Source organism: Mesocricetus auratus, unplaced genomic scaffold (assembly GCF_017639785.1).
Source record: "Mesocricetus auratus isolate SY011 unplaced genomic scaffold, BCM_Maur_2.0 Super-Scaffold_100011, whole genome shotgun sequence".
NCBI classification, from domain to species: domain Eukaryota; kingdom Metazoa; phylum Chordata; class Mammalia; order Rodentia; family Cricetidae; genus Mesocricetus; species Mesocricetus auratus.
The window spans coordinates 54,966,990-54,993,130 of NW_024429195.1; the positions used below are offsets into that span (position 1 = coordinate 54,966,990).

The 26,141-nt window shown below is 36.2% G+C and overlaps 1 protein-coding gene across 2 annotated transcripts in view; it reads right to left on the reverse strand.

Annotated features, from left to right (window-relative positions):
• Window positions 1-790: 790 nt before the first annotated feature.
• Zfc3h1 (zinc finger C3H1-type containing) overlaps window positions 791-26,141 on the reverse strand; it is a 47,353-nt gene continuing 22,002 nt past the window's right edge. Inside the window, exons 8-35 of one of the 2 annotated variants that reach the window (XM_005081472.4) lie at window positions 25,681-25,890; window positions 25,327-25,491; window positions 24,254-24,391; window positions 23,585-23,706; window positions 23,166-23,315; window positions 21,779-21,953; window positions 21,220-21,351; window positions 20,294-20,836; window positions 20,093-20,202; window positions 18,918-19,049; window positions 18,699-18,820; window positions 17,312-17,413; window positions 17,011-17,130; window positions 15,767-15,950; window positions 13,987-14,173; window positions 12,602-12,790; window positions 11,613-11,850; window positions 9,313-9,418; window positions 9,036-9,234; window positions 8,139-8,233; window positions 5,794-5,904; window positions 5,432-5,536; window positions 5,140-5,305; window positions 4,183-4,283; window positions 2,803-2,904; window positions 2,121-2,160; window positions 1,801-1,863; window positions 791-1,670 (exon numbers count right to left, since the gene is read on the reverse strand). In XM_005081472.4, the coding sequence (XP_005081529.1) occupies window positions 1,533-1,670; window positions 1,801-1,863; window positions 2,121-2,160; window positions 2,803-2,904; window positions 4,183-4,283; window positions 5,140-5,305; window positions 5,432-5,536; window positions 5,794-5,904; window positions 8,139-8,233; window positions 9,036-9,234; window positions 9,313-9,418; window positions 11,613-11,850; window positions 12,602-12,790; window positions 13,987-14,173; window positions 15,767-15,950; window positions 17,011-17,130; window positions 17,312-17,413; window positions 18,699-18,820; window positions 18,918-19,049; window positions 20,093-20,202; window positions 20,294-20,836; window positions 21,220-21,351; window positions 21,779-21,953; window positions 23,166-23,315; window positions 23,585-23,706; window positions 24,254-24,391; window positions 25,327-25,491; window positions 25,681-25,890 (4,245 nt within the window). In that variant the 3' untranslated portion in view covers window positions 791-1,532. Of the gene's footprint in view, window positions 1,864-2,120; window positions 2,161-2,802; window positions 2,905-4,182; window positions 4,284-5,139; window positions 5,306-5,431; window positions 5,537-5,793; window positions 5,905-8,138; window positions 8,234-9,035; window positions 9,235-9,312; window positions 9,419-11,612; window positions 11,851-12,601; window positions 12,791-13,986; window positions 14,174-15,766; window positions 15,951-17,010; window positions 17,131-17,311; window positions 17,414-18,698; window positions 18,821-18,917; window positions 19,050-20,092; window positions 20,203-20,293; window positions 20,837-21,219; window positions 21,352-21,778; window positions 21,954-23,165; window positions 23,316-23,584; window positions 23,707-24,253; window positions 24,392-25,326; window positions 25,492-25,680; window positions 25,891-26,141 lie in introns of both variants that reach the window. The other variant, XM_040754851.1, reaches the window with a different exon arrangement.

Here is a 26,141-nt window from a genome sequence, read left to right on the forward strand (position 1 = left end):
AAGCATCATCCTCAAATAATCCGAGCAATAACAAATATTGAAATACATACAGTGGAAGGGTTCCCTGTTAGGATTCCTATCTTCCTAAATTGCTTTCGTTTCAGGAGAAAAACAAAAGGCTGATGTCTGGCTTTTTGGTTAAATGAAAGACACTAGACAAATGGGTCCACTCTTGACCTAGCCAAACAGTATTAGCTAGCAAATTATGTGCCAGCTTATATGCACATAGTGTTTCTTCAAATCAGTTTTTACTTTCAATAAGCACTACACGAGCATTAGGTTGTATCATTCTGCCTGTCATGTAAGGAGTTGCTGCTCTGCCTCCCACAATTAGGCTGCACACAGCTGGCTCTGAGGCCACATTTAAAGTCATAACTATTCTAGCAAGACACAAACCTCAGTAAACCAGCAGGTTCTCCTTACAATGGCACATTTAACAGAAGCCAATGTCTCTAGGTAGCTAACTCAAACTACAACCAAGTGACACAACTATGTTTTGAGTACACGGTGTTTAGTGGCAGTGAAAACCTATGTGCCCACTGTTGTCCAACCAGAACACCTAGCTCCACTAATTAAAGTCACTGGCCTGTCTTACTCTGTTGCTTTAAACAGGGAAGGAGCTGCAGAGGAAAGCAGCAGTCATAAGAAACATCTCTGTCTTCTCCTACCACAGTGAGAAGTGAATAAAGACAGCAACGGTTTTAAAAAGTTAACTTATATTAAAAATATTTTGTATGCCAACATTTTAATGCTACAAAGTATTTCAATACAAAGCAGTTCAAATATTAACTTCTTTAAACTGTTAAACTTTATTATAAATTAAATTTTCTTTACAAAAAAATTGCACATAATATTTGATCACTCTTAGGTTCTGATGCACTGGCATTTGCAATAGTTTCTTTAAATCTTCAAGTTAAACAGTCTCAGCAAGGAGTCCAGAACGTAGAAAGGGCAATAAACAACCCTGCTAGAACATTCAAAGTGCAACTAGCAGACTTGTGGCCATGGCAGTTACACTTTCCTTAAGATGGACTGCTTACGTTTGAAACCCTGAAATGAAGAATCTCAGAGATTTAAAGAGGAGGAACTAAAAGGGACTGCCTGCTTTTTTACTGTAAACACGGCCCTGAAAACTAAATCCCAAACAAGAATCTCTCAGGCATCAGAGAGTGTCAAGTGGATCAGGAATAGCACAACATAAAGGTAGGGAAAGTAAAAAACGAAACAAAAAACAAAGTAAAATGAAAATAAATGTCAGTCGCTTTGAGGAGCTATACTTACGTACATGATGTTAGAGAATCTGGCAGGGCCCAGAAGCAGGCCAAACAGGAAGTTCATTTATCCATTCCAAGAGTGTCATTCATGTTCATTGCTTCCGGTTTTAAGGAGAGGATATTGTAGGGAACTTGATATGATCAATAATGCTTGTCTGCCTTACCCAGACCTTAGCCAGGGATCAGCCTAATCTTGAAGAATCATTCAAATAATTTTGGCAATTATTATAAGGGCTTAGAACTGACTGCACCCAGTGTTCAGTGATTCTTGCTTTCTGTTTTGTTACTGTTTAAATTTAAGAGCTCATTTAGGCTGACTCCAATCTCTTGGCACTTGGAAACTAGTTTTCTCAGGTTATCAGTTTTACCTCCTTCTGATGCTTCAAACAAGAGTTGCTGTAAAAGACAGGGAAGCATAGAAGTAAGAGACAGCTAGGTTTTGAGCATTTACCACATCAATGGATATGGCACATGCAGAAAATTTATAGGAAAACATCAAGATAAAATAAAAGATAAAAAGCATTACATCTTTCCATAGTGATGCACAAAGAGGTAACTTCTGTAAGGCTCTCTGATATAAACGGTGGACCTATAAGATAGACAGACATACTGCCATCAGAAAACACCAGGGACAGACAACAGCTTCACAATCCTGTTCAAGGCAGACTTTACAATATACTATCATTCAAGTCAAAAATGCTTGTCTTGGGCTTTAGAGATTCCAAGTAGGGTTCTTGGAATGTTAACTTCTATTTTTAATCCTTTTTAAAGTGAGGCCAACAAAGGGGGCAGAAGAGCTAAAAGGAAAGAAGTGCCCATCTGGTAATTCAGTAATGGATGGCTTACCTCTTTTTGTCCCTTTAGAACAATCTCAGCAGCAATGGCTCTAAGGGGAAAAAAGGAATATAGAGAAGGAGGAAAATTTTATATATCTTCAAACAAAATGAAACACACCACTGGCAGAATACTGATTGTGGGAATCTGAGTACAAAACTTCCTGAAAGTAACAGGCTAAACTTCCAAGGAGTGTAACCTATAGTGAAAAGAAAAATTCAACAATTTTTATCAACTTTACAAGAATAAAACAGACCAGTGTTTTTGAACATGAATAAGATTCATGGGAGCAGGGGGAAAAAAAAGAAACACATTTCAAAACTAGTTAAAAAAAAAAAAAGATCTGGCACTAACATGTTTAAAATAACGAAAGAAACCAGACTACAACAAGGAAAACCCTACAATTTAGAGATGGTCCTAAAGTGTTATACACACTTATTTGTTTGATAACAATATTGTATTGTTATCTAAATGTTCTCACTCATTAAAATATTGTTGTTTTTAAGTTCATTGAGCAGCAATTAATAAATTATTTTACTCTCCCTAGGTATTAAACTATAGCAAATGTCCAAATAACTCTATATTAGTCTGCCTCGGGGAGGGAGAAAAGATTCTATTTCAGATTTACCTGTCTGGAGCAACCCTTACAAATAAAAGCATAGCTATAAAAACATGTACATGATTGTTGCATTACATTTTCCAGGTGGCCAGGCATGTTGGGATATTATATGTAAACATCTTGGCTTGGAGTTTCAGAATCTGAACATTGCTTTCTTCCCATTCGTGTTGAAGTAGCCTGTAAAGTACATTCAAGAAGATGAACAAAGCATTCAAAGTACAGGGCACCCCAAATGCGCTCTCTGACAGAATGTATGACCAGGTACAAAGGTTGGTCAGTTAAATCGGATCAGGGGCATCCAGCAAATATTTATAGAATGTAACTTATGATAATTGCCCCAGGATCAGAATTTGCTAACTGTTCTATGGTCTTCAATAAGAAGATCATATAATCCTGCAGAAAACAAAAGCAACCTCAAGTGTTTTTTCTTCATGGAACATACTTAATATTGAATGTTTCTGGGACAAAATAGAGACATAATGGCTCAGTGTTAAGTTCTGGTTCTTGTGGTGCAGGGAGGTAGCAAAGACAACCATAGGAAGAGTGCACCAAAACAAAAAGTGTGCTTTACCCACAATTAATTATCTATGTTCTAAAATGCTTATCACAGTAGAAACTAGATACACACAGAAACAAAATACAATCATATTTTCTACTTCACATGCTTATCAAAGGTAATTTCCTTTATTCAAATTTCCATCATTGGCTTCTGAAGAATAACACAGTTGGTATGAAATTTAATTATTAGCCATGAATATGGATGGGTAATTTTCTCACAAATTTAAGCTTTTGCATTATTTTTCCAGTTATATTGTATATATCATATGCATCATAGTATGGAGACAATCTTTAAAATCCAAGAGAATATCCAATAAACACTTTATGGTAAGACACAACCAATACAGTAGAAATGACTGCACAAGTGGATGTCCATGCATGGACAGGTTAAAGTACTCCATAAAAACTTCAAGTTGGTTTTTGAGAGTAAACAAAATGTTTACCCTGACAGAGCACATAAACCACAACTAAGGGTTCAGAAATTCTCTTACTCTAATTGAATGTAAGAAATCCTAGGTCAGTGCTTAAACAGGGTTTGAGGGTCTAAGTTTAGGAATTTTGATTTTATGTCATAAATCTATGAGATTCCATTACATACTAAATATCTGAATAACTGACATGGAAATCTCTTAATATTCCTCTACCATGTAAAACAGGTTTCTGCTTATAATGCATATGCTAATGATAAATGGTTTGTTTGTAATCTACAGTTCTCTGAAACGACCAGATTTTCATATTGGCTTTTGTATGAATAATTACATATGAGTTAACAATTCTGAGATAAAATAGTACATATCCATGAGGAAAGAGCAGAACAACACAGTTTTATCAAGTTTTCAAGAATAATTTCAATTTGAAGGGCCTATAGTACTGAGTGAGAACCAAAAATTTTCTTACCTCAGTGCAAGTTGAGAATTAGTTGGCATAATAGAGCAAAACCGTTCCAAGGTTTTGGAATGCTGAGTCTTTGGAACACAGCTCAAATAAAAGAAAATCACCTGTGAAGGGAGAGCAAATTTCAACCGAAATGCAGAGTCTAGTTATTGTATGCATTTTAATGAAAAAAGTCTTTAAGACACAAATGTACAGATTATGTATGACTAATTACCATTAATTATGCTAGCCACTTTCTAAGTACAAGTTAGAGATTGGGGTCTAAGGAGGAGAACATGGACAAAGCACTGACAGGAAGCAGAGTCTGAGTTTTCAAGCCTGAGTCTCCTTTACTTGTTGTATTGCTGAGCAAATCAACGGAGCTAACTATACTTGCCACAGCTTGCTCATGGGATCCCTGTGAGAAAATGTGACTTAATGTCCATGTACTGCTTTTAGTTCCTGGGATAAAGAACGGCACAGAAGCATGACACACAGTAACTGGTTATCCTGATGAGCCCAGAACCATCCTATGGGGAGGGTGAGGATGAGGGTGTCTAAATCTACCCTGAATTTCAGTAAGTAGGAGCTTCTGGGTGCATTTCATTGACTGAACTGAGACTGAAAGGGAAGGAGGTGCTTTGCTTCATCACCTACATATACTATACCACTGTGAGTGCGTGTTAATCAGGTTTACTATTACGAATGTAAACAGCACCTTGTTTTCAGCTTTGTTATGCCTCGTAGCTGCACTTGCTTAGCAAGAAGAGTTACAATGGATATGCTGATTCCTACAAGGCCTGACAGGCACCTTTTCCTAGACTTGGAAACATGAAGAATTGATGACAGGAATGACAGTGAATGTTAGGAAAGTGGTCTCAGGAAAACCTCTCAATATAAAATAGTAGTTTTGCCTTGCTGTCATTGTTCAGTTTTCTTTGCTATATACAAACATCTAAAGAAAAGACATTTAATTCTTACCCGATTATGAAATTCATAGTTGGACCAGTAATCAGCACTGCTAAAAGGGATGGGGTATCGGGCAGGGACAGTAACCAAACATCTATTCACTAAGTCAGTAAAAAATTTGAATTCTTGGACTTTGTTTCTGGATCCAGCAGCTCTATTATTGGCAAAGACAAGATAACTGCCAAAAGAAAAACACAGTACTTTAGAATAATTAAGCCAGTAACTCACCAAAAAAAGCTGATCACCCCTTCTCCCACCAGAGGATTATTCTAGAAATCCCATTCATAAAAGGAACTAAACTTACTCCATCCAAATCTTCTGGACTATATCAGACCTCATGGCCACCCCCAATGCTGCCTCATATGCTTCTACTGTCTCTTTAATACTTGATTGAAGAGGATGACAAAGACTAAGAAATAAAGAAAAACGTGTTTATAGTTTGATTTCATTACGTAAAGGAATGACAATGCACATGTTAAACAGCACAGATATTATTATTATTATAGTAAAGTCTACTTGCTCTTGTCATTCACTAAATAACCAGCCTTAGTATCTCTGGCTTCAGTGACATTTTTTAATACATCATAATTCAGTAATAAACATCAGCTACAAATACAAAATAGGTTCAACATGTAATGTTCCTCTCCAAAGTGGGTAATGTCTCACCAATAAATCAGCCACAAATAAGGGACTTGGTTGTTAAATACTTCATCATCAAAATTCCCTTTACATAAACAGGCTGGAATGTCAAGTGGTCCTGGGATATTTAAGAGATAGCTGAAAGAAGAAAATCACAACATTGTATGAAATTATGCCTAGGCACACATGGATTAAAATGCAATCACTGATACTCTTCAATTTCAACTTAATTGAAATATTTTTACAAAATAATGAACTTTTCTAAAAGTCATATTCAAAATTTTACTTTTCTACTAATATGAACTAACTCCTCCCAAATAAACTTGTAATTCTATCCTCTCAAAAAAAATGCTAATTTTATCAAACAAATCATCTAGTTGAACCTAATTAAAAGACCAAATAAGATTACCAAGTATCTAAAATTTCCACAAAATGTATATTCTTATGGGGGGGGGTGCTTACAAAACCCACTATCTGCATCTTTATCAAAAAGAGAGCCATTATCAAACAAAGTAGAGAAATGCTCTGGATTGTATCGCCCTTCGAAAAAAAGAATAACAATATTAAAGGTTCTTAGAAATTCTTATTTGACTTTCACTATTTCAGCTTTCTTTCTGATGTATCCGAATATCTTTATATTTAATACCAGGATCTCAGATTCATCAATCTTGAAATGGCAATCTAGTATAATCATTTACATTAAATCTTAAAAGGACTACAAGGGGGAAAGTTTCAAAAGACTAGCCCAGCTTGTGGGAAGGCAGCATCTGCAAGTTGGGTTATCATCCTACATTATCACTGCCAGCTGTATTACCCTGGTTATCTACTAAATTTCTAAGGATTTTAGAATCCTCTACTGACTTCAAATCTAAAATACATAAAATTGTATAATCTCTAGGGCAATTTCCTCAAAGTGAATGAAAACACCAAGTTAACTTTCTAAATTTACTTGAAACAAATGAAATAGTTCTTACTGCTTGCCATCTTTATACTAAATGTCACAAAAAAAAAGTTGATCAAATTTACTTCCAGGTAAGTATTACAATGCCACATATTCTACTTTATAATTGCTGTCCATGCATTTATATCTTGAAGCCAGGTTGTAGAACATGCCTTTAATCCCAGCACTCAGGAGGAAGAGAAAGGTAGATTTAGCAAGTTCGAGGCCAGCCTGGTCTACAGAGAGCATTCCAGGACAGCCAGGGATACAGAGAAACCCTGTCTCAAAAAACAAACAAAAAAGAGTGGGGGTGGGAGAATTATATCTTGAATATATAAGGAATACTGATTTCTACTAATTAACTGATTATAATGTAAGCTTAAAATTATATATAAACATATGGTGTGTATACATAAACATAGCAATGCCAAAAACCACCTCATTTATTGGCATTCTCCTAATATCTGACTCAGACTTTTTGTCTTCTCACTATGTAGCCCAGGCTGCTCTTAAACTCACATCTTCTACCTCAGGCTCCCAAGGGCTTGGATCACAGTGTGCCACCATGCCCGGTTAGAGGTTTCTTAAATTAGTCCTCGTGTAGACAAGAACTTTTAAAAGTACAGGTGTCTTTTCCTAATTCTTGGTGATAAATAATTATTTCACAAAAGAATTTAATAAAGCAGGATGTCTCAGTAAAAAAAAAAAAAAGAGAGAGAGAAATGATCTGCAGGCAATGTAGCTCCGAGTTTGTGCTGCTATTGTCTCTATTCTGCTCTAGTAAGCTAGCCTCAGGAAGATCTAAAGACCTTTGATTAGTTAGTTACACCAAGGCAAACTCTAGCATCTCTTACACTAGACCAATTATCTCCACGCCCAGGGGAAACCAGAACACGAGTGTTTGTAAAGGGTTTTGTCTGGCCTTGAATGGCCAAAGATCGAAAACAAACCAATTTAATTTTAAAGGGAAAAAAAATGGGTATGGAAGAGGGGAACAACTCTCAATTCCTTGTATTTTTTTTTCTTGTTGTTGTTAATTCACATTTAAAACTGCTTTGGTTCTAACTATATTTTAAAATATTAATGTGGATATAGCAGGTAACTTAGAATTAAGTTTTGTTTTGTTTTAAATCCATTGGTAACCAACAAATAAAACCCACCAATGAGATGATCTCAGGATACAAGTTACTACACTTAGCAAAAATGAACAAGCTGAATGGAGAAGCTACAATAAGCCTTCCATTGTATGACACGAGCATTTTATATCTTGCTTTCATTTTTTATTCTGTTTATCTAACCCTCCTAACAGTTCTGCAGGCAGGTATTCAAGTGCTAAACAAAGTCTGAAATGCAAATCAGCCAACAAGAAAAAAAACATCTTTCCACTGACCTATATTCTGTCACTCAACGAATCAAAATTTGCGCAACTTACCGAAATAAATCTACGTTACTGTACTTCTCAAACCCAGGTTTAAAAAATGATGCAATAAATTGCCGCAAAAATGGAAGAAGATTATCGCCTCGGTTCTAAAAAAAAAAAGTGACACATATCAGGCCTATTATAACTGGTAAGATGTTTCAAAGTCATTTTATAAAATCATGATGACATATTTCTTGAGCAGATGAGGACAAAATGAGTAAGTTTAGGACACATCCTCAATTCTTGTGATGATTGGTTTTGTCAACTTGACACAACCTAACTCCCTGGGAAGAGTCTCTGGGAAGAGGGACTGGCCTGTCTAGACCAGCTGACCTGTGGGAATCGTCCACTGCAGACGGTGCCATTCCCAAGGCAGGGGACCCTGAACTATGTAAGTGGGCACAGCAAGTGAACACTAGCAAGCACACATGCACCACCCTCTGCTCCTAACTGTGACATATGATTTGTCACTTCACACTCCTGAGGCTGAAATAATAGATGGTGACCTGGAACTATGAACTAAAATAAACCCCATCTTCCCCTAAGCTGCTTTTGTCAGGGTTGCTTTTTGTTTGTTTTAATCATAAAAACAGAAATGAATTTGGAACACCTCTGAATTAAAATCCATTAAACAATGTATCTAATATTATCACAGGCTACAATTCACCTACTAAGAGCTTAGGCTATCACATTTGCCATGGATACTTTGGGTGTAAACACAAGTTACAGTTTGTACTCTTGAGGAGTTCAAAGAAACAAAGCCCTGTAGCAAATGCAATGAAAAAACTGCAGCAAAACCAAGAAAAGTCTACCTTAACTTACAGAGGACAGAAGGACCAAGAAAGACATGATTCCAGAAGACATTGGTAAAGAAATACAAAATATTTAAGAACCATGAGTTGTTTTTACCTGCAGGATGAAAAATTTGCACAGATGATAAAAAACTTCTGCATTCTGACAATTATTTTCAAATGCGGTAAGCCATACCATTCGGGCTTTGTCATACTGATCTGTTTTCAAATACAAAGCAGCAAGTGTTTCCAGTAACTGGCAGTTTGCAGGACATGATTCCAACAAGCTTTTGCACAGCTCTACTGCCGCCTCATACCTTAAGAAGAGTAAGATGGTTGAACAGACTTCTACTAAAACTGATCTTAAACAGAGTTGTTCGTTAGTGAATCCTTACCTCTCGAGGAGCTGGTGCAGAGCAATCATGTTTGTGTACAGTGGAAGGCAGACTTCTATTCTTTCCCCACTGCTAAGGCTCTCATCTGTACAAGCTTTCACGGCATCTACCACAAAACATTACAACATGAGCCAAACATACAATCCATTATTTGACTGTTACACCAACTCTAAGAGACAAGAAGAAGGAAGCCCTAGCCTTTACTTGCCCACCATCCTTTTTACCTTCACTTAACCCTGACATTTACCCAAGTGAGGTATTTTAGTTATTCCCCAACTCCTTAAATTTGTGTCTATATATTACCATACTTCCTGTTAAGAGTGAGGTGTCCAAGATGGAGGAGTGATGAGCAAAGGGGTCAAGACCATACTGGTGAAACCCACAAAGACAGCTGACCAGACAAGGGGGAGCTCTTGAACCCCAGGCGGATGGCTGAGAAGCCAACATGGGACTGATTCAGACTCCATGAATGTAGTATCAGTGAGGAGGCCTCAGAAATCTCTGGAGCCTTGAGTAATAGATCAGTGTTTACCATGACATACGAATGAACTTTGGGAGCCCATTCCACATAGAGGGATGCTCTCTCAGCCTGGGCACATGGGAAAGGGCCTAGGTCCTGCCCTGGATGAAATGACAGACTCTGGAACTCTGGAGATTCCCCCAAGGAGGGCCTCACCCTCCCTGGGGAATGATATGGGGATTGGATGGGGAGCTGGATCGGGGCTGATGGAGGGACAAGGGAGGAGGGGTGGGAGGGGGAGCTGGGATTGACATGTGAAGCATTCATGTTTCCAATTTAAATAAAAACATATATGAGAGATAAAAAAGTGAGCTGTCCCATTCAAGAGCCCACGATAAGCGATTCTTTACTCATTCCAAAACTAGAACCACAAAATTATCTTTTAATCTTTCTCTGATCACTTAAATGGAGTCTTTCTTTGCTGTTTCACAGTCACTTCAATGTCTTCCCTAAACTAGACCTTCCCCTTACTTTTTAAAAAGATGTATTTTTCAACTGAAAACGTAAGATCAGTCCTTCAGCTGGGCTTACACCTTCTTATGGAGGTGTTATTGTCTGTACTCTACATAAGACAAGTCTTGGCCCCACATGCCTTTATTCAGAGCCATCTCACTGGCCATGTTACTTTTCTGGTTTGTTTTCCAATATGTAGTAAAATTTCAACCATTTTCTCCTTAAAGAATCTCTTCTCAATCAAGTCTATAACACTTTACAAATTCTTAAAATTGGCCATCATTCCACTAAGCAAGCTTAATCTTTTAGTTGTCTAGCAGAATTCTTCAAATTCCTCTTTAAACTCACTACACAAATTCATCATTAGCTTGCTTTTCATTTCCTAGCTCCTCTAACAGGAATAGCCTTTTCTTTCCTTTCTGCACTAGGCTATTCAACAATGATTTACTAAGCACATAATAAATTATAGGAATTCATCAAAGTGCTCAGCAAATACAGAGACACAAGCACAGGTTTAGTCTTTGAGAAGGTCTACTTGGGCACATCACAGTCCTGTTCCAAAGACCAGTTCCAACTCTTAGACATCTGCCTTGAACATGCAAGCCTACAGTAATTTTTCCTCCTTGAGTTCAAGACTTGTACCAGATAATTCTATAAATACCAGATCCTTTCTTCTGTAGCATACAACTTTACACTACCTACTAATACATTTTGTGTGTGTTGGGGGGTATATATATATGCATACATACATACACATATATATATGTGATCTTATATACTTTTATGTCAAATGCATAGATCTAACAGAGATTATACTTGTGTTATACTTATTTTAGGGAGAAACAGGTTTTAAACTTTATTATATGTTCAATGGCAGATATATGTTTACAATATCATAGTCATAAAATTCATTGATGGAGGAAAGAATAGCTAGATGAAAAAAACAAAACATATCCTTTAAGCTTCTACCTTAAAAAAAGGCTGCCAGAACAAAAATAAAGCCAAGTTCTCCAATTGAATCATTCCTCTATCCCAAATTATATTATCAGAAAGTGTGTGTGCATTCAGAGGCACATGTATTTATTAACAATACACTTATCTAATATCCTTTGCCATAATAAATCATAATGTAACTTTTCATTTTCATAGATGTAATGACCATCTTAAGTAATTCAGCAATATTAAAAATAATTAGATTATAATACACTACAATTTCCACATAAGCTACCCTATTTTACAAAGAATCATAATGAATAAAGAACTGGTGTGCTAACATCAGCTTTGTAACTTGTAATGGTTTATGTTATAATCTATAAATATCACTTACCTTCAAACACTGCTAATAATAAGTCAGGATTAGTCTTTACGTCTTGAGCCGATTGCCATGGCATTACGAAGGGCTCTGTGTTAACAATTCTTGAAGGATTAGCATTGGATGGATCATAAAATTTTGAAGGGAGACTATTAAATTCAATAAGATGTATGTAGGCCAGCCACGCCAGACATCGATCATCTATCTTAAGGTACTCAGCCACTATTGCATCATTAGCCAATTTTAATGCATTCTAGGGAAAACAAAAATAATTTGAAAACATTTTTAAAAATACATTCCTATCCATAATAAGATTCAAACCTAAAGAATGAAACTGTTTAAGTGATTCATAAATACACACATGAAAAAAATGTTCCTTTTTTGTTTTTGTTTTCTGTTTTTTGAGACAGGGTTTCTCCTCTGGAACTCACTATGTAGACCAGACTGCCCTCTAACTCAAAGAGATATGCCTGCCTCTGCCTCCTGAGTGCTGGGATTAAAGGCAAGTGACACCACTGCCCAGCTTGCAAGTGAAAATTTTAATCACCAAATTTTTAGATGACAAATCTTGAAATGAGCACAGATTTTATTGCCTTAATGTTTATGATGTACTAATGAAATAATATGAAAAGTACTAAGTTTATTTACACTTAAAATCCGGTAAGTTAAAGACAAAAACAAACAACTGAAACAACAACAATAAAACTGAAACATATACCCCCACCACACATCAACAACAGGTGATTTTCATTATAGACTGATCTTTTTTAATTTGTATCTTAAGTCTTAGCTGGTGAGTACCTAAAACAAGTCTTTCCCATGTTTCCTTGTAAGAGCTCTGTGCCAACCAAACAGAAGTAGAATGTCACCATAACTTATGAGTAAATGACAAAACAGAAGTTCAAATCCAAAGCCTGTGCTGTACAAACCAACAGTAATATGCATGTCTTAGACCAATATACATGCTCTCCCAAATGAAGTTAAGTACTATAATAAATGTTTACCTGTAAAATCGCAAGTGCACTTTGGCATCTCCCGGTGAATATGTGCAGCTGAACTCTAAACAAAAGAGCCTCTAAAAGCTGAAAGGACAGAATATCTGATGGCTCCCGTTTGGCTGCTCCCATCAGAAACTGCACCATCCTCTCACAGACGTAATCCTTCTCCTCAAAGGTGCTTTCCAGATGTAGGAACTGATTGAAAGAGTTTCAGGTAATTACTCTTACTTTATAGGGAAAAACTTTTGTCTTTCAAATTACGATACGAGTAATTTTAAGAATGTACAAATCCACTTTCCAGTCTAATATCCCAATCTGCCCTTCTGTCACAGATTAGAACACAAAACCAAGTGAACTAAAACAATTAGATGTACTCTCCTCCAGGTCATCACTGAGAGCAATTCATTTTCTTTTTCTGAATCAATATACAGAGAGCAAGACCATGAGAGATACACAAGCTTACGTTTATGATTATACCAATCTGTGTTGGTTAGGTATAAGATTATTTACAATTTGAAGAATTGCATCTGTGGACTGGAGAAATAGCTCAGCAATTAAGAGCTGCTCCAGAAGTCCTGGGTTCCATTACCACCACCCACATAGTGTCTCACAATGGTCTGTAATCTAGTCCCGGGGCTCCCATGCCCTCTGATACCCAAGTCACCACACACACAAATGGTATACAGACAGACATGTAGGCTAAGCACCCATACACATGAAATAAAAAAATTTTAAAAAGAGCATTTGTATTAGAAATATATGATATACTGAAGAGCAAACAAATTTAAGGAAAAAAATACATCTTTTGAATATTCTTTCCATGGAAAGTTTTGTGATAATCAACAGCATCAACTTCAGTACATGCTTCCAAATTCAGAATTAATAAAGCCTTTGCTATTCAAGTCTCTTCAGCACCTCAGCTCAAAAAGGGCAAGTTATAGCAATCAATTCATTTATTAAGAGGTATTAATTATGCTGCCCAAACTTATGTCAAAGAAATTAGAGGTAAGACTTCATAAACAGTGAAGAAAAATTTTAAAAATCCCAATAACCATAATTTTACAAAACAAAAGAAATTTAAGAGTATTTTTTCATATTCTGTGAAACTCCCTTTAACTTTGTCCAAATGAAAACTGTATAACAATTTGTCTAAGTTTTATTATTTTTCTTTAACCAATAAATTTAACAATGTTTTCTCTAAATATTTCTCATGTTTAGTCAAAAATCTATCCCTATAGAGAAGTGACTGGGAACCTAAGAATCTGGTTAAGTAAATCTACATACTGATAAAAGTATTATCTATTAAGCTACGTATCAATAATTAAGATGCTCCAAGGAATTACGAGCACAGCACACATCTCAACCACATGACTACTATCTTTTCTACTTACAGTCCAAAAGCTTTGGTAGTCAGGAGCATATTCAACAGCTGTTTCACACATTTCCTGCACCTCCTCCTTGGTCCCTCTTTTGGAGAACAATCTGAGGTAATGGCACCAAATTTCTGGATTGTCTTTATTGTTTTCCAGTGCTCGAGCCAGTACATTCAAAGCAGAATCCAAAGATTCTGAACACAGTCTGTATGTTTAAAAGGAAGAGCAAAGTGTTCCATTATAAAATGCCTGAGCGCTAAGGCGCCCAGTGTAGCAACATGTGCCCAGCAGACACATGGCACAGGTACAGTCAATCACCAGCAGTGCAGAAACTAAGTAAACTGCATCACAACATCTAACATCTAAGTAGGGCTAATCAAACGATCAAACCTACTCAAAGCCAGGATCACAATGATAAAAAGTAATAAATTGGGATTTTAAATCATGTCTGTCAAAGCCCAAAGATCCTAATCTCCCATAGACTGAATAATTTCTGTTTAAATGGATATTCAGTAAGCATTTACCACAGATAAAAACATGGTATAATAAAAGCACTAAGATTATCAACTTCAAATGTGATCTACATACATATTCAGCAATACCTTTTATGATTTATACTGTTTAAAAACAGGAAAAGTTAAACAACTCCCTTTCAAGGCCAGCTACTGCCAGCACAAAATATCAAAGCTTTCAATATAATGGTTCTTTTCAGTTCAAGGGCTTGCTATCTCCTAAAGAAGATAATTCTCTCATGATCCTATTCATACAGTAATGTAGTTCTTTTGTCCTTTACTCAATAAACAAGTCTGACAAGAAAACACTGTAACTTACTCCATTCTCATGGAAACCACACACAGGTAACTTCAATAAGACCATGTTCTGTATGTGTGTTTATCAGCATGCTGTAGCCACTACCTTATTTAACAGGTTTTATACTGTTTTACGATTAGTCTTTCCCAAAAGATTACTTTAAAAAAAATCATTATACTTTCAAATTACATTGTAAAGATTATTCCTGGCTTGCTCTCCACTATTTAAAAGCAGATATAAAATCTGTAACAGAAACTACTGGCTGTGAAATATATTACTTGTTGTAACTTGCCTATAGCCATGCACAGCAAAAAAGACCAATTCCATCAGAATTCGAAGGTGGTTAAGTAAACTTCGATCTCCATTGCAAATTAACCTAAAATTTAATCTGTCCTATTCTCACAATTTTACTAACAAACTTTTTGCCCCCTTTTTTGGTTTAAGACAGGCTATCACTATTGACTGGTCTGGAACTCTATGTGGAGCTAACTTCAGTATTAGCCACTGAGCCATGAACACAAAATGAAGCTCTATTCTTAAACTTTTCTAGTAGGTTTAGAGCAATAACAGAATACTTTTGGCTTTGTCAAAAAACAAAACAAAGATTCAAAGCCAGGAATGATGGAATCTACCTATAATTTAGTACCTGGGAAGTAAAAAAGAGGAAAGTAGTAGTTCAAGGTCATCCTCAACTACACAGCAAGTTCTAGGCCAATCAAGGTTACATGAGACGCTCTTTCAAAAACTGTACTACTCAACCAGGCGCAGTGGTGCAGTGGCTCACACATGCAGTGTCAGCACTTGAGAGACTGAAGCAGGACTGCCTGGACCACAAAAGACTTTCAGACCAGCACTGATGAGAATGAGACCCTGTCTCAAGACAAAAGACTCCACTGATAGATAGCAAGAAGGAATTCTGATGACCATAGGTAAAATAAAATAAAAAGTAAAGGTATAAATATTTCAAAACAATATGAAGCTGACCTACCCTTCATTTTGATTCAAGCACTTGTATGCGAGTTTGAGCCAAAGTTGTACATGAGAAGGATTTTCAAGTACACTAGCTTCTAAGTTAGCAATGTCATCAGTTTCACTGGTAAAATATCTAACATCATCTGGAGTGACAACAGTATCCAAAGCTGGAACATTTATTTGGTTCTCTGGTCGGAAGGCTATAAAAACAAGCACCATTAGCTTAATATCTTCTATAACAACGGGGGATTGGGGAAGAGGGTTGTTTTCATCGTTAAAGATTCTAATGACTAGTAGTTAGACGATTTTCAGGTCTAAAATCAAACTGTCAGAAAATTAACCATTCAAACCTCGACACTTCTAGAAGTAAAAATGGTGCTATTTCAAGCATCAGGAAAATAAGATAAATGGAACCTTAGCTTATAAACTATAAGTATGATCTGCTGTTAAATTATATTAAGCATATTAATTACATTAAAGGTAAGTGATATCATCAATAATTGTGAATTATAGTTTCAAAACTAAAGTTAAAATACAGCCATGATGGCGCACACCTATAAACCCAGCATTACAGAGGTGGAGGCAGAAGGATCAGGAGTTCAAAGCCAGTCTTGGTTATGTAAGACCTTACCCTGTTTATGTGTTGGGGTACTCTAAGTTAAAAGTTGCAAAGTATTTCTTCTATATCTCAACTATAGAATCACACATTACATAATCACAAATAAGCACATGAGTGCTCCTGAACCTCATTATTAGTCCACAAACTATGCAAACTAGAAATTAGAATGCAAGATGTACTCAACAATGAGTTTCTTCACTGGTCTCAAACACACACACACACACACACACACACACACATACGTACACACACGTTTATTGCATGTCAGAAAATACAGACTCCAAGATAAAACAAAAAAAAAGCATGTGTTTTCAAGACTCTGGCAAGGCAGTGGTTTTCAAATGAAGCTATGATCACCCCACTAAAGTACATTTGCAAATATATGAAGTATCTTATTAGTGTTTTTCCTATTTATTGGGCAGGGAGCATCAATGAAAACATCCTGCAATATCAGCATCAATTCTGCACAAGGAATACATGTATTGCAATTGCATTTAAGACAATGAAAAACACCAATGATACAAGTTAAAGAAAGAGCATTTTATAAACTAGGTTAGTAGATACACTGGAAGAATTGTCAGTGTTTTGAAAAAGGAAACAGCACTTAGTAATTCTAGATCTCAAATGGAGCAACTTCTTACCATACTGAATTGGTCCTGCAGACTGCTCATCATCACTGCTGAAGCTATTCTCTGATACAGGTTTTCTACAAAATTTTGGCTTCCATTTTCTTTTATCTTTGTAAGTTGTAAATGGCGGTGCTAACACAGACAGGAGAAGATTGTTAATTGATGTAACTAGGTATTTTCTTTATTATATTGAGACTTTAATGGAGGTACATTTATTTGATCATGGTAGTAAAAGACAACATTCTCTTTAAGAATGTAATGCCAGACAGAAATAAGAAACAACATGCATACATATACACACATACATACTTACTATGACCTTTACTTTCATTAACATTGCTAACAAGGAGAACAGCCATCTGGTCCATTGACATTCGGTCTTTGTTTACACCAAAAAGTTTTTCAACATACTTTTCTGAAAATAAAATAGTGATACTGTATTTAATACAAAAATTTGACTGCTAATTGAAGAGTACAAAGCAAGGAATAACTTAAGACTTAATCTATATATGATATTATTCAGTAACACCTATTACCTACGAAAGGGCAAGGTCTACAGTTAGCGTAATTATTATGACAAATCCTTCCCACCACACCACAATATGAACTGGAGCTGATAGTTCACAGACTAAATGAACTATGAACTACATTATTAAATAAAAGTAGAAAGCCCAAATGAGGAATAATAAAGGTCTGTGATTTAGAATCACTCTGGATAGTGATCACTCACACACACATACACACACACACACACACACAATTCCTTTAATCCAAAAGATATTATATGGCACCAGAATCTGGGGAGAAATAAAACAATACTATGTCACAAATGTTTGCTAATAATCTATGGTTTCTACTTCAAATATATAATAAGGTACTTTCTACTTCACTATAGGATCTGGAGGCTAAAGTCATGTTAACCTTTAGTCCTCCTGTGCTTTTGAAAACAGCAAAAGAAAGTAAGAGTCTATACTAAAGTCATCATAAACTATCTACTCAAGTGTTACTATTTTTTCCCTAATAAACCGGACCATATGAATGACTACAGAACCTTCCGTAACATGGAAAGGTCTTAAATCTCTGTAGTCCTACTAGTCGGCACTTGTCACTTGGCTACTAAGTACTTAAAGTGTGGCTAGTAAGACTGATGAATTATGCATTTATTTAAATTTACATTTAAGGGCTGAAGAGAAAGCTCAGCGCGTTAAGAGCACTGGCTGCTCTTCCAGAGGTCCTGAGTTCAATTCCCAGCAACTACATGGTGACTCATAACCATCAGTAATAAGATCTGATGCTCTCTGCCGGGCGGTGGTGGCGCACGCCTTTAATCCCAGCACTCGGGAGGCAGAGGCAGGTGGATCTCAGTGAGTTCAAGGCCGGGCTGGACCAATAGCCTCCAAAACAATACAGAGAAACCCTGTCTCGAAAAAAACCAAAAAAAAAAAAAAAAAAGATCTGATGCTCTCTTCTGGAGTGCATACATACATGCAGGCAGAACACTATATACATAATAAATAAAAATAAAAAACCTTTAAATTTACATTTAAAGCCCAATATGCGGCTAGCGATTAGTGTGCGTGATGGGGCAGATACAGGTAACTGTTATAAGTGAATGTACTGAATTATGGGTTGTTTTGAAAATACCATAAACTGGGGATGATTTTTAAGTTCCCTAAGTTCAACAAGAACTCTTTACCAACCTGTTGCAGAAGCAACTTCCTCATCAGTGCTTGTCTCTGAACAGCCAATCAACGACAGATTATATGACAAAATGTCCTGGAACAACTGTTTTCGGCTAAGTGTATAGTCTTGTACATGCTGCCTAAAATAAAAGAACAGCACAAAAGACAGGCATGTATTTATCTAATCAAGAAACCATGGCTTTCTCTAAAGGTCTTTTCCAAATAAAAGTCACTCACCACTGACAATCATCATCATTACATGTCCCTGTTAAATCAAATCGGCAGAAACACTGCTCTGGCTCAATCATGTTACTGTATGACACTGAACTCAGGGGAAGCTTTTCCTTGGTTCGATAATAAGGACTAAATCTAGAAAGAAAATGAATAAGCACATTATAGTCCACACACATTTCTTACGAAATTTTTCTTAAATTTTCTTTCTCAGTTAAAACTTCTACACCTGTTTACCTAATCAAATCAACACCCAAAAAACTACAACTAGCCAGAATATAAGTAAAAAGAATCAGCTACTTTTACAATGGGAATATGAGAAACATCACATAGAAAACTGAGTGAGGTGGTGCCTAACTGTTTCTCAGCATTTGAGAGGCTAAGTTCAAAGAAAGCCAAGCTGATGTAAGAAGGCTCCACCTCTTTAACAATAAAGACCGGGGAAGCATTCAGTGGTAGAGTACCTGCCTCATATGTATGAGGCCCTAAGTTCAATTCCTAGTGCAAATAAACAGCAACCACCAAAACACTTTAAAACTAGAATACAGAATAATGCCATTTTAAAGTTTTTTTTCTACCACACAATAAAATGCTGTCTACTAATATTTTTTGTATATACCAGCTGCTGCCTATTAAGTGCTTTATAATTTTATCATAAAACCATACCCGTTTAGCAGCCCACAACTTCTAGCATTCTGAAAATGTTGCGGGACAACATTAGCCCTCTAAGACTGTCTAAGTTAACATTCCAAAGGCTGGTCAATGCTAAAATTAAAAAGTCTAAAGTTAACATCTTTACTGTCCAGGAATGGTAACACACACCTATATATTATGTTGTAGCACTTGGAAGGCAGAGGCCAGAGGTTTACTTTAAGTTTGAGGCTAAAAACAAGTTCCAGTGCAGCCACAGCTATGTAGTGAACATCTACCTTAAAAAATAAAAATAAATATATTTCCCAGGAGACTCTAGTCCTATAATACTCAACAGAATTTGAGCCCAAAGAACACACTAAACTGCACTTTCTCATATGATTTGAACAATAACAATACACATTTTTGTCTCTCATAAAAAGATTTGTTTTCCAATTGACTTGTCATCCAAATGCTTCTATTTATTAATACATATTCATCAAGGCCAGAAGTAACCCTGAAACTCAAACTACTAACTATCTTACTGATACCTGTAGGACTTAAAGACTAGAAGAGGGCTCTGGTAGGGTCTAAAAGGACATGGCTTCACTTCAGTTGTTTTAGTCTGCGCTGTAAGAAAATCCACATCCACAGAAATCTCCTGCAAAAAACAACCATCACAATAATTCCACACGACAAGTGAGGCATTGAGTAAACTCTAGATTTTATACAGAGTTTGAAATGCCACTTACCTGACCGTGCAAAGTCTTTTCTGTAATGCCTGTGGTAGTTTTTAAAATCAACTGCTTTAAGCTGTCAGCTTTTGAATATAATTTCTGCAATTCGCCAATTTTTAACCCTAGAAAAAGTTCTGGCTTTTCTACAGTACTTTTATTGAGTTTGTTTATGCACTCTTTGTTAGGGGTGTCAGTGTGCTTAAGGTTGGGCTTAGTAAACGCATTAGATTCTAAGAAGGATCTTCTTCGTTCTCTGTTTGAACCTGACAAAACTTCATCATCAACATCATTTTCTTCTGTGTCCAAGGTTAATTTATCTTGTGTCAGGTCATGAAGTGAGGGCTGAGGTAAAGAAAACTCAGGTTCCTCTTCTACAACTGGAACAAGATTTTGTTGTTCCTTTGCTTTAAGGGCTCGGGCTTCTTTTAACTTTTGAATTTTCAAGGCATATTCATATTCTAGCTTTTGTAATCGTCTTTTTTCCATAGCAATTAATTCTGCTGAATGCTTTCTTGGACTTGATATTGGAGAATTATCCAATCTCATCACTTTGTTTGGCTGAGGAGAAAGAAAATATTTCATAGCACTTCATGCAATCATACACAATTACTCACAAGATAATTGTAATATCACTAGAATGTAATACTACCATCACAAAATTGAACTGACAAGGAGAGCCAAACAATTTAAAAAGTCAACATACTTTTGTTAGTTAATTTGTGACAATCAAAAACTAAAGCCAATGCAAAATAAATTTTAAAAGCATCCAAAAATGCAGGTATCATCTTAAAATATACACTAGATTTTATAGAGAATCTCTTCTCTTTGAATTGGCAGCAAAGTTGAAGTTACTTTATGCATCTCTTAGTTTATAAATACCATTAAAACAACCAAAATAAAAAAAAATTTTTGTTCCAAAAATATTCCTATAAGCAACTTACTCCAAGGCGATCTTGTTCCAGTTTGCGTTTCCCTAGTTCTTTACTGGCCACTGCCTTTGCCCGAGCAAGTTCTTCTCCATACCTCAGAGTCAAAGCTTTCTTAATCGAAACACGCTGTTGAACTCTGTGAATCTGAACATGGAACACATATAAATGAAGATCTTAGCAAATATCCTCTCAAACAAAATATCCTAATAGCATGTCTCAATAAGAGACCACAGGTTACATATATGTTGATGTTAGTATAAGTTCAATTTTTCCCCCTTTGCTTTAGAGGGAAAACACACGGGAGGTGGCGGGGGTGGACTGAGAGACTGAGACTGTAAAAATATTCATTACTGGGGCTGGAGAGATGGTTCAGCAGTTAGATTTTTCCAGAAAACTGGAGCTCAGTTCTTAGCACCCAAGCTCGGCAGCCCACAACCTCCTGTAACTCCAACTCCAAGGGATACAATGCCATCGGATCCCAGGAAACACCAGCACACATGTGGTAGACACGAGACGTGAACAATGCAGTAAACAAAAGACTACAATACTTAATTTTTAAACAGAGCATTACTTGTTCTTGAAGCTTCTTCAAAAACACCCTGTTAACACTGAGGATTTTCTCGGCTGCTTGAAGTTGTTCTGTAAGTTTTGTAATTTTTGCTTCGGCATTTCGAACAGACTCTTTCTTCTTGGCTTCTTGTAGTACTAGATTCTTTAAAACTGATTCATCCTTTATCAAGAGGATCCTAAGTGGTAAATAACAAAATTCTTAGTTTTCTAAAGTAGTAGACTGACACCATCAGACCATAAAGATTTCAAAGTAATAATACAGTGATACATTTAAAGAATTTTTTATCTTACATGCAAATAAGAATTTGAAGGAGGCAACTCTGTTCATAAACTGAAGACGAATCTTACATGTTATGAAATAGTTTAGCACAAGACAAATATATACCAACATCAAATACACTTATGCAACTTCCAGAGAATGTTGTACTCAGAACACTTAATATCTAATTATCTTGTTCAAAAAGAACATATATCTGTATATAAAACCTCCTACCGTCTTGCAGTGCTCCTGTTGCTTTAAAAAATTCACAATTACATTCATTTGCATGATTCACAAAAAGAATACCAGAGTCTGAAATGTTAGAAATGAGGCTATGAACACCTACTCTTCTTACTGACCTACAGATGAACACATAAAAGCTTGTCTTTAAAAAGTCATTGGGCTACTTAAATATAAACTAATTACAAGTTAATTCAGGAGCCAGTCACCACGAGCATTATTCAATAGGTCAGATAAAAACTACTTTCAACAATGAAGTCCACCTTTAATAATATGTAAACAGGACCGTGACACATGCCTATATAACCCCAGCATTCAGGAGACAGAGGCACATATCTACACAACAAATTTCAGACCAGTGAGTACTGCATACACCTCAAAAATACTCACACGCACACACACCCCACAATATCAATATTTTCTCTAAAAAGTAAAACTACTTCCAATGAAGATGTTCTAAACGATTCTAAAATGAGGAAATTCACAAATAATTTTAGCTATGTTTCAATATGACAACCTTCCTTTTTAGGTCTTGGTACCACTAATCAAAATATTAAATTATATAAATGTGTAATCCAATAGAACGAGTAACTGGTATAGTTCTACCATGTGTAAGAAATCAGGATCCAGGGGTTGTCTAGCAAACTTCCCCTCATACATTGACGCTCCTGTCCAGGCACCAACATAGCCCTGTATAGAAGTTTTAAGACTTTAGTGGGGAGGGAGTGTAACCTGTCTTCCCCTGATGGCGGGGTGGTCGTAGTGGGGTGGGGTAGGCCATAATCCTAGGGTAGTTAATAACAGCATATACAGATACAAATACGAATAGAGGCCCTCCCATCCAGGCACATTTAGATACTTATTTAATCAGACACTAAGTGAAACTCACTTGTGTTTTTTGAGCTTTGCTTCTGCATCTGCAACTTGCTTAGTAACCATTGCTATTCTACTAATCCCATCCATTTCCACATCTGAGTTCGCTGGGGATGATGAATTCGTCTTCAGCTGATCTGATTTAATCAAACGCTGTTTCTCACGACTAAATTTGAGAGAGATGAATTAGGCCAAAGAGTACACCAAAACCATGTTCTTTAAAATATATTTTTATAGAATGCATGTAAATGACATTGACTCAGGCTGGCATTCCAAGCTAACACTGCAGTTCTGTGACTTTGTCGCTGTATTTAAGTTGATAGATGGTAATCAACCTCCCCATGTGGAAGTCATAGTATCATCTTCCTAAACAGGATAGAATCACCATTGCTCATATGCCAGAGTCATGGTTTCTAGACATAAAAACCTCCTTACTTGGCAATCTCTTCCTTCAGCAAACGATATTCAATCTTCTTCTCCTCGGGCAAAGCTTCAGGTGTCCGCAGAGGGTCGTTTTCTTTTTCAGATTTTGGAGGTACTTTGGGTTTTGAAGCTTGCTAAAAGTATTTAAATCAACCAGATCAGCAGCTTTCAAAGCTTCTACACTGGTATTTACAGTTCATGTTTCACCTCAGTATATACTAACATATTTAGAAATATATTAATATCTTTACTCTTCTTTTGAAAAAATATAGAACCTAGTTGTCAACTACTCAATTATATAATCTACCTTCAAAACCTCCCTCCTTTAAAACTATTGAACTGAATCATATCTGACCAACCACTGGAACAGAAAAAACCCTGAAAGTGCTTAAACTATAGATTTTATTAGTTGTAAACTGGTGTTTTGGTTAACATAATACATTATTGGAACAGCACACTTCCCATTTTACTATTTTGAAAAAGGAGTGGAAGGGACTTTTCAAAACCATAAAAATCTATGTTATCAATAGATGCTTGATTATTTAAGTACTAAAAGCATAAATACTTTTCCCACAATAAAAATGGCTTAACTCTAAGATCTCATTTTTCAGGAACAAAATGAACTTTAACCATTGCCAACACATACATCAACTGTCTTTCATCATTAATTATAGCACATACCTCAGCAGTTCGCCTTGCTTCTTTGATCATGGACTCTAATCCACCAAAAACACTGTTGGTTGCCTTGGAAGTCTCCCCATCAGACTCACTGTCATCTGAATCATTCAGTGTCACAACCACTGATTTATGTTTTGGAAGCTACAAAACAATGTAACTGTTACCCATGGTAATAAGAGCTTCTGAGGCCAGAAAAGGGCATTCAATTTCCCAGAGTCAGTTACAGATGGTTTTGAGCCACATAACATGGGTCTGAAAACCAAACTCTGGTCCCTACAAAAGCAGTGAGCACTCATAGCCACTGAGCAGTCTCTTCAGCACCCAGAAAAAGCATTTCTATTCTTTATTACTCTGTGACAATTCAAACTCTCTGTATATCAACACACAAAAATAACCACGCACAGTGGCATTTTCTGGTTACATTCTATGATTATAGCCTCAATGTGAGTTATAATCCAAACTAAAAAAGCAGTCTACATTTTTGTCTTTCCAGACATTACTATAATCATCTTCTTCAATATTTTTTCTACAAAGACACTACCATTTAAATTAACCTTTAAGAAAAAAATTTTAACACCCAAAGAGAAGAATGTTTGGATATTCATTCATTAAAATGACACCAGAAAAGATTGAAAATGGGCCAATTTATAATCTTTAAGAAGAGCAGAGGAAAAAATATCTACCACACTCTGAGAAGAGTGCAACTTCAAACACATCATCACCAAATTCTACCAATTTTCAAGTGCACATGCTGCTCTTACTTCAAACTTCTTTAAGTTTTTTTTTGGTTTTTTGAGACAGGGTTTCTCTGTATTGTTTTGGAGACTGTCCTGGAACTTGCTCTGTAGACCAGGCTGACCTCGAACTCACAGAGATCCACCTGCGTCTGTCTCCCGAGTGCTGGGATTAAAGGTGTGAGCCACCAAAACCCGGCTTCTTTAAGATTTTTAATTTGTATTTATATAAGAATTTATTTTTGTATATAAATGAGCTAGACAGTGAAGACAGGACAGTAAAATTATTTTTAAAAACCTCTCATAGGCTGTTGAACAGTATTGTCTTATGTTTGTTTTTACCGAGATCACAGTTCGTGGAAGACGAGGTCCTCTGTGAAACTTTGGATTCTGTATCCTAGGCTGAGATACTGTATTAATACTGACTATGGATAGATTGCTTCTTGACAAAGGCTGAGAATTGTTCAGAACTGGAGGTGAAGGCGGGTCGCTATTACTGGACGCTTCCTATTAAGAAAAAAGATAAACATTTCCAAATAAAAAGATGTGTCTGTCATCTTGAGAAATCTTGAGTAAAATAGCATTGGACTTAGCTTTGCTGAAAAACCTATTAAACCCTCATACAGGCAGACAAAAGTAGAACCATCCTAACCATAGGTGTGAGTGCACCACCTAGAGGTTCAGGCACTGAATTACCTCTGGCTTAAAAGCTCTCTTGTTTGCTAGAGATTTAAGCAATTCTTCTCGAAGGAGCATTTCTTCCTCCTCCTCTTCATCTGCAAAAGGTGGTTTTGGAGGCTGTTCTGGGTCTTCAGGCGGTAGAGGTGGCAAAGGCGGTGGAGGAGGTAGAGGCTCAAGAGAAACACACAAGCCTTCTCCATAAGGCTGGCTCAATGATGGCACAGACTGTTTTAGTAAGGAAATAATACTGTTAAATGCAAATTTTATTAACTTCAAGCATGTCTGAAGCAATATTTAATCAGAAAAAGTATATAGTCTTAGTTTTAATTTTTCTATGTACACTGATGTAAATATTAAGTATAACTCAAAGCCTATCCAGAATTTAATATTCAACCATGAAAATGTTACTTTTGCAATTAATGTCTGAAATATTTATGAATTCCATAGTAATTATACAAATATAAAGAACTCCGCTC